At 41.2% G+C, this 9,015-nt stretch overlaps 3 protein-coding genes across 3 annotated transcripts in view; all 3 read right to left on the bottom strand.

The window, feature by feature from the left end:
• LOC103371751 (arrestin domain-containing protein 3-like) overlaps nt 1–734 on the bottom strand; it is a 15,310-nt gene extending 14,576 nt beyond the window's left edge. Inside the window, exon 1 of the mRNA XM_008301181.1 lies at nt 479–734. Coding sequence (XP_008299403.1) covers nt 479–734 — 256 coding nt within the window. The remainder of the gene's footprint in view (nt 1–478) is intronic.
• A 2,529-nt stretch (nt 735–3,263) lies between these two features.
• LOC103371750 (arrestin domain-containing protein 3-like) lies at nt 3,264–5,565 on the bottom strand. Its single transcript, XM_008301180.1, has 6 exons — nt 5,322–5,565; nt 5,122–5,182; nt 4,836–4,977; nt 4,617–4,713; nt 3,624–3,880; nt 3,264–3,518 (listed from the first exon to the last, which is right to left on the bottom strand). The coding sequence occupies exons 1-6, from the start codon at nt 5,563–5,565 to the stop codon at nt 3,264–3,266; spliced, it is 1,056 nt and encodes a 351-aa protein (XP_008299402.1).
• A 717-nt stretch (nt 5,566–6,282) lies between these two features.
• LOC103371749 (arrestin domain-containing protein 3-like) overlaps nt 6,283–9,015 on the bottom strand; it is a gene marked incomplete at its 5' end in the record, with an annotated part of 9,012 nt that continues 6,279 nt past the window's right edge. Inside the window, one exon of the mRNA XM_008301178.1 lies at nt 6,283–6,357. Coding sequence (XP_008299400.1) covers nt 6,283–6,357 — 75 coding nt within the window. The remainder of the gene's footprint in view (nt 6,358–9,015) is intronic.

Raw genomic sequence — 9,015 nt, 5'->3', positions numbered from 1 at the left:
ACCTCACCCATTAAAATCCTCACTAGGATCACAGGGGGGCTGAAGGCAGGTGACACCCTGGACAGGTCACCAGTCTATCACAGGGCTACACTTAGAGACAGACAACCAAGCACACTCACATTCACACCTACGGACAATTTAGAATCACCAATTAACCTCAACATGTTTTTGGACTTGTGGGAGGAAGCCAGAGAACCCGGAGAGAACCCACGCTGCACGGGGAGAACATGTGAACTCCACACAGAAAGATCCTGGGTGTCCTCACCGGGATATGAGCCGGCGACCTTCTTGCTGCGAGGCAACGATGCTACCAACTCTACCACCTTGCAGCTCTCAGATTAATACTGATAACAACAAGTTATATTTCATAAACAATTGTCCAAATGACATGAGGCACAAAATAGATTTCACATAAATAAAATTTGATCACAATAGCAGCTTTCTAAATTGAATAACACATAGTAAGCAGGTCACTTACCTTGGTTCTCCTGAATGACAAAATGCTTGAGACTGAAGTACTTGTCTTTGCTATGGTATGTTACGACTGTTCTTCCGTAACTTTCTGTCCATTTGACTTTTGCTTTTCCCTTCAGCTTCACGTAGAGTGAGTCTATTTTGCATTCTTTCGACAATTCCAATGTAATTTGTCCAGTAATCACATCGCCACTAGTGAAAATATTGCTCTCGTTTATGGGATTAAATCCCACTGAAAGGCTCTTAACATTATTTGACATTGTACACTGCACAAAGTGACAAGTGCACAAATCAGCAGGCAACATGAGAACTTGAGGTTTTATACGTTAAGAGGTGTGTCCATGCATGCAGGTTTTGGTAAACATTAAACCACAAGGCCTAATGCTTACTGGGTCAAGAGTCTATTTTGTTTGTCATTTTACTCTAATGTCCTTTTTGAACAGCAAAGGATTTTTCTACACCTGCCATGCAGATAAAATTGGTTCAGCTTCGTTCTGACTTTAGACACATGTACTTTGATAGCTGCAAGCAACACTGTCAAAAGATATCCCTTGGCGTACAGTTACAGTTAAATCAATCTTTACAAAATGGAAGGGAAATGGTGCATGTATAGATCTGGCTAGTGCAGACAATTTTCAAAACCTCTGAGTGACAGTAAAAGAAAGAGACAAGGAAGGCAGGCCACCAAACACCTTTGACTCCTCTTGAGGATTTACAAGCTTCAGTGGTTGGGTGGGAGAGACTGCACATACAACAGCTGTTGCCGGTGTAACTTATCAGTCACAGCTTTATGGGAGAGTGGCAAAGAGAAAGCCAGTGTTGTAAAACCTCATGTTAAATCTCAACTAGAGTTCACCACAAGCATGTGGAAGACTCGGAAGCCAAATGGAAGAAGTTGTTTGGTCTGATGAGTCCAAACTTAAGCTTTTTGGTCATCACCAAACACTGCAGATCATCACAAACACACCACCCCCATCAGGAAGCATGGTTGTGGCACCACCATGATGTGGGGATGTTTTCCGGGCAGCAGGCCCTGGAAGGCTGTAATGGTACATGGCAAAATGAATGCAGCAAAGTGTAGGGAAAAACTGGTGGAAAATCTGATATGTGCTAGAGAACTGCGACTTGGAGAAGATTTGTTTTTCAGCAAGGCAAGGATGTGAAGCATATATGCAAAGTGACACTGGAATGGTTTAAGATGAGATAAACTTTACTGATCCCTCACCAAGAAAATGTACAACATTTAAAGACAACAATGTGAATGTTTTGCTTTGACTGTGTCAGAGCCTATATTCTTCAACTATCAGGCAATCAGTAAAACGCATTAGAAAGCTTCCATTTAGTTTAGATGTATAATTACACATATGACATGTAACATTACATTAAACATGAATTCAACATACATTTTCCCTTTGAATGAAGATAATAAAACCACAAGAACTAAATATGGTCATATGAATGCGCCAATATGGTGCACTGTGGAGACAAAACTGATAGAGTTAAAAATTACATTCTGCATCGAACTCTGTGTTAACATTTACTGCTTCAGCAGAAGATCATTGTCAGGAAGCACAGGGAAGAATGTGTGTTCTGCAGCACAGCAAGTTGCCATCAAATTCAAAGTTAAACTTCTTGACTCTAATAAGCAGACATCAAGGAAGTCACGGGAGCAATGTTTTGCTCTTTAGAATCCCAAGCATTTCCATCCATCCATCCATTATCTATACACCTTAATCCTCACTAGGGTCGCGGGGGGGCTGGAGTCTATCCCAGCTGACTCAGGGTGAAGGCAGGTTCACCTGGACAGGTCACCAGTCTATCACAGGGCTACACTTAGAGACAGACAACCAAGCACACTCACATTCACACCTACAGACAATTTAGAATCACCAATTAACCTCAACATGTTTTTGGACTACAAGAGAGAACCCACACTGCAGAGGCAGAACATGCGAACTTCACAAAGAAAGATCCCAGGCATTCTAACAAGGACGCGAACTGTGGATCTTCTAGCTGTGAGGCGACGGTGCTAGCAACCGAGCCACCATGCAGCCGTTCCTAGCATTTCTTCACTTGCTGATAACCTAAACTGCACATACACTGTACAACTACATTTCCTGACATATTGCTTTATACTGTACAGCAGATTGAAGACACAATTTATCATCTCTGTCAGTGCCTCTTCGAGTACTTTCAAGGTATAGTTCTCTATTTTTTAGTATTTAAAGCAACCATCCATCCATCCATCCATTATCTATACACCTTAATCCTCACTAGGGTCGCGGGGGGGCTGGAGTCTATCCCAGCGGACTTAGGGTGAAGGCAGGTTCACCTGGACAGGTCACCAGTCTATCACAGGGCTACACTTAGAGACAGACAATCAAGCACACTCACAATTCACACCTACGGACAATTTAGAATCACCAATTAACCTCAACATGTTTTTGAACCGTGTGGGAGGAAGCCGGAGAACCTGGAGAGAACCCACACTGCACGGGGAGAACATGCAAACTCTACGCAGAAAGATCCCGGTGCCCCCACCGGGACGCAAACCGGCGACCTTCTTGCTGCGAGGCAACAGTGCTACCAACTGCGCCACCTTGCAGCCCTGTTTAAAGCAACCAATTTCCTTTATTCCAAGGATTCTTTTATGATTTAGAACAGACAGGTTTTTGAGTGCTCTCATTCTTGCCATTTATCTTGATAACAGGGATTAAGCAAAAACAATACTTAATCATGGTTGTGCCTAACACTGAGTTGTACTGTGAATTAAATCAGAGCCTTGTGCGCTAGGACTTTCTATCAGAATCTGTCAAGGAGGGGTACATCCAGGACCCATAGGGTGGTGGAGGAGCAAAAGGATCAGAGGTTGTTGGGTTTTGTAGGAAGCTGGTCCCTCCTGGCATTGAGGAGTTTGGAAATGCTTCAAATCCATAGGCAGGATTGGTAGGTAACTGTACCTCCTCAGGCCCTCCTGGAGCAGGCAGGATGACTATGGGGAACTTGATCTCTGGATCTGAAGCATACTTGACATCCAGGTAAACCTGTGGTGCAGAAATAGTCTGTAAATATCATAACGGTCATACAGCCCTGTTGATGTACAGACAGACACATTCTGGTGACATACGTTTATGAAGACAGATACACACCCTGAGTCTGTACTCTACTTTGATGATTTTACAGTTTAAGATGGACACCGGCGTGATGGGAGAGATGGTGATGATCCTGGTGACGGTCTGACCTGCAGAAGGTGGGACGGCTTCACCCACCTCTCTCAGGATGTCTTCCTTTTCGAGTTTCCTCTTCCCCTTTGCAAAGTAACTGCACTTCCTGTACAAATGGTACTTGGGCTTAATTTCTCGAGATGATCTGTTCTGAATGGAGGCCACAACTTTTATGCCTTCACCTGGAAAAAAAAACAAACAAAAAAAAGAACTTTGCTTAATACACAAGTCTTACGGTCTGCCTGGGACCTATGCACAATAATCTTGTACCGTGTGCAGAAAATGGAACTTTAAAGATGTGTCCCCATGAGAAAAGTTAAATCTGCAGTTCACATTAGTTGTAGACAGATGACAAATTAAATCCACTTTATTGTTTTAAATCTTGAAGCTACATGCTGCGTCAGAGTATTTTCATTGCCATGTTTAACTGTAAAGTCTTGTCTCTCGTTTTGTCATCGTTTGTGTCTCAACAAATAGTTCCCAAGTAAAATTGTAATTTTGTAAATCGTATTTCAATCATATCCAGAATCCCAATTCAGTTATAATCACTTTAGCTCAAATTAAATGTTTAAAATAATTATTCTATCCTCCCTTTGCTAACATTAATTCTTGTTGTCTGTTCTTAAATTTAAAACCTGCCAATTATTTAGAAATGACATTTTGACATTGCTCTGTGCGCTTTAAAGAAGTAACCTAGAAAACGCTGGTAGATTATATCTCTATCATTGTTTTTCCTGCATGTCTAATTTAATCGTGGCTTATCTGTAGACCATAAAAATGTTCCATGAGCAAAGGGACTTTGAGCTGCACAATGGTCAGCTGCAGGATGAGAGTTTATTTGTCATTGCAGCCCCATCATTGAGATGATCTGTGCAATAAATGGAGATTTCAATAACATTCATAACAATCAAAAATTACCTTGGTGGAAGCCTGTTTTTTCAATGTTCACATCCATGCCTACTTTTCCTGAGTTGAAGAGGTTCATCTTCTTATCAATGTTACCTTGCTGTTGAATCTGACAGGAAAATCATACATTGGTTACATACAGTGATAATTCTCATGCAGAGTCCAAGTCAACAGACATCTTGGACATGTGATTGTGAATGCGTGTGTTCTAAGGTAGGTTGTAAAAGATACCATCAGCACTGGATCTGGATTTCCTCTGTAGACGACATTGAGCACTGCCGTGGCTTTGTCGTCTATTCTCATCGACCTGCTCAGGTTTGCTTGAAGCATGTATGTGATCCACCCAAATCTGCCACGGAAGGAGGACGGCAAACTGGCAGCCAAACTGAATGAGTGACAGGGTATTTTTTAGAGAACAAAAAAAAACAACATAAATGTGTTAATGCTTAAAGCCAGTTGTGAAAATGTGATAATTGTTGATTAAAACGCTTTTTTTTTTTTTTTTGCGAAAACTCACTCTGCTGGGATCTGAAAGGAGAATGGGTAAACATGGAGGCCTTGGTCAACAACATTATTGCCTGAAAAATAATGAAACAATTCAAATGTGGCTTCTGTCGCTAATTATAAAAAAACAACAAGTCTGTAAAAGTCTCAAAAAATTGAATCACAATAGCAGGTTTCTAAATTGAATGACACATAAAACAGCAGGTCACTTACCCTGGTTCTCCTGAATGAAAGACTGCTTGACACTGAAGTACTTGTCTTTGCTATGGTATGTTACAGTCCTTTTTCCGTGCTTTTCCGACCATTTGACTTCTGCTTTTCCCTTCAGCTTTATGTAGAGCGAAACTATTTTGCATTCTTTTGACAATTCTAATGTAATTTGTCCCATAACAACACCATTTGTTAAACTATTGCTGTCGGGACTAAGCCCTACTGAAAAGCTCTTAATGGTTGGCATTATACACTGCGCTAAGCGACAAGGACTCGAAGTGGTAGGTGATACAAAGAGCACTGAGGTTTATATGTCATGATGATTTTGGTAATCATTAAACCACATGGCCTTTAAAAAAATCACTCTCACTGATCAGAAACAGTCTGGTGGATGCTAAACAAAGTCCAATGTAGGAGTCATTAATCACCTTATTCTGATAAGAATTTCTTCGTGAGTGAATAAGCTTTATCTTTACATCATTTTCAAAACCATTTCATAACCGTAAACCAAAACCGTCTTAGTGTTTGCAGAAAAAAAACAACAACTCAACTCAAGTGCAAACAACGACACAGCAGACCAGGCATTTGAACAAAATAATTTACAATATTTACAGGAATCAGAAATCAGGTAGAGGGTAAATTTAACACAACAAAGGGGACACAAAGAGCCAAGGTGGACCAACTACAAGCTAACAATGCAAAAGCTAACAGACAGGAAGACAAAACACAAACCCACACTTGGTACCACTAAGCTAAGAGTGTGATCACTAACAGGGTAATGCCAAAAGCAACAGGATGAAAATTAACACTAGACGCTACAATGCCACAACACTAAGCAACCCAACAGGACATAGTAGGCTTCTGGAGAGCAGAGGAGGGGGGAATGGGATCGGTGGCTGAGGTAAGGGGGTCAAAGAGGAGGACAGGTGCAGCACAATGGTGGATGTGGTCTGGGAGGATTTCTTTAGACAAGGACAGTGTAGTAGTGGAATGACGGAGTCACAGACCAGGAGGTCAGGGCGACGGAGCGGGTTCCAGGCTGGAGCACAAGAGATCGGATTAGTGCAGGATTTCAGAGTAGAACAGACCAGAGCCAGGGACAACTAACTGTAAGTAGTTCACAATCAGGCGTTGAGTTGTGGTCTGAAGCTGGCTTTTATGGAGAGAGGTGGTGAGTAATTCACTGACGACTACACCCCGTCACAGGGGGAGGCACTCAGGTCATCAGCTGATGATGTGCACCTGTCCACACCTCATTCAGACACGTACCTGCCCACCGAGGGAAAGGGGCAGGAGAAACAGGTGAAGGAGGAGAGGCTGCAGGTGGAGGCCATGACATTGATATTGCATATCATAGTCCAAAAGATAATTTAGCATAAGCCTAATTAGCCGTAGCCTGGAGATATCAAACTCAGCTTAAAGCTGTCCTGTGAACAGTCGTGTGTCTTTGGCCACATCAGTTATCAATGATTTCATGACTTCTGCATTTCTGACAGGGATGTCCTTGCTGTCCTTGGTACAACAATGTGAGATATGTGTGGTGATGTTTTACAGTGTTCACCACTCAGTTGACAAGATTGTGAAACGTCGGAAACAGTGGGAGCTGATAAGCAGCCCTCTCACTATGGTGGGGAAAAAAAAGACAAAGGTATTGTTGTGTTATACTGTGCATTTATTTCATAACCCCAGCTACTCCCTTTCTGTTTGAGGCCTGCTTACTAGGGCATGCTTTCATGGAGTGCACACATAACAATGCAGCCAAAGGCCTCCAGCAGCAGTCAGTGAGCTTGTTAGTCTCTACCAAGTAGTCAGTGGAGAGAGAGGGGATTAGGAAGAGTAGATTGAGTTACATTTGACTTGTATTTGGTTGTACCTTAGTTTATTTTGGATGGTGTCAGAGAGATGAAATCAGAGCATGTACTGGTTTTTGTTACTGTTTTTTTTTCTCTCCACTAATCTCCTACTGAGTCCTCCTTAAATTGTGCACTCCTTTTTTTCTCTCACCACTTTGTGTAGCTCAATACTAGAAAAAATGTATCCACTTGGTAAAGGATAGCCACCAAACACATAAAGGCAAAACTAGAATTACATGACACATACAGCAAATGATATTTGAAAATATTCAGAAGCATCTTCAGTCTTTACTCCTGTGCACTGCTGCCCCCCCATGGGAAAATAGATGGACTGCAACATATTTGCAACCAATTTCTAAAATAGCAAAAGCAACATGTTTAATTGGTCTGATAACTCACACAGATTTAATTCCACCTACTTAAGCTAATGTGAATGCGATAGTATCATTAATCTCAAAAGTCTAGATATGAGGCTGTTAGAGAAAGCAGTAAAGGAGAAAGCTGAGTCTTTGCTGGAAGGTTGAGACACCTCAAATGATGCTATTTCAAGTGAGCATAATTCAGCTTTGGAGACAGACAGATGACAATATATTGCTCATGCAGTCAAGTCACCTTTAGCTCTGATTAACGAAGCACCCTGAGGTGCAGCAGCAGCTAAAGCTTCTCAGTACTCCTATTAATTGCATGTCAAAGTGTTAACTCACTCTGAAGGGGAGCCTAATTCCAATAAACTAGTTTCATATATTAAACATTTACAATGGCACTTTCTTTTTCACACAGCAGCAATATGAAAGCAGCAGCCTGAGATGGCGTGAACTCACATTTCAATTCAATAATGAAACTCGGCAAAAGTGTGTGAAATGATTCGATGTGCAGAGCTGCTCTCAGCTATTATCAGCCATAAAAACAGCCACCCATCTGAAGTTAACATTAACATACTGAGCGCTGGTTGAATAACAAAGAAGAGGCGACCTTCCTCCAGGAAATTAAGCTGATGATGTTCGCAGTGATGCATAATTAGGGTAAAAATATTTCATTTAGTCCACCGCATTTGCAGTGTTGGTGCAAAAAGGCAATATGGTGCATCATATCGAATCACTTCAGCTGTTTGCATGATCGTCATCATCATTATTAGTGGACAAGCTTCGGCAAAATCCTCCTAGTTGCAGATGTTTTTACAGTTTTCTTGCCCATTACAAACACCCAACACTTCAAATCTGATTTTTTTTTTTTTTAAATAACTAAGCCATTGCATTACCCTCCATGTCTGAGCCGGTCCCTGTGGATTTACTAATAATATCCTGGTAAAAGATCCACTTGCAGTTCAGTTTCAACTTTTAGACAGACTCAAATAATCTTCAGACATTCTTTGATATGAAGCAGAGTTTGTAGTTGAATCACTGACTGAAAGCTGTCCATTCCCCGAAGCAGCGAAGCAACAGCAAACCAGAACATTTTTACCACCCTGCTTCACAGTTGGTATAAGGCTCTGCTGAAAAGTTTGTTTTTGGTTTGTTCAAAAGAGCAGAAATACCACAAATGGAAAAGTTTATCTTGAAAGTTTGCTTTTAGATTAATATATAGGTCATCATGACTGCTGCTCCTCCTGCTGATCTCCAAGACATCTAGGAAATAATCAGTTTGTAACTCGCTAAAGAGGGCGCAGACTGAATCTATTTATCCATGACTGCATATATTGATATAGCAGTATCAGACCTTAATACATTTTTAAGAAAAACACTAACTATGACAAAGTGCATATATGACATTTATTGTTCAAAACATCAGAAACAGCTGTTTTTTCCTTCACTGTTTCATTACATTTTACCCTGAGTCATTGTACA

Source organism: Stegastes partitus, unplaced genomic scaffold (assembly GCF_000690725.1).
Source record: "Stegastes partitus isolate 25-593 unplaced genomic scaffold, Stegastes_partitus-1.0.2 Scaffold1638, whole genome shotgun sequence".
In the NCBI taxonomy this organism is placed as follows: domain Eukaryota; kingdom Metazoa; phylum Chordata; class Actinopteri; family Pomacentridae; genus Stegastes; species Stegastes partitus.
Note: the sequence above shows the minus strand (reverse complement) of the source record. Positions and strands in the feature narration are given on the sequence as shown.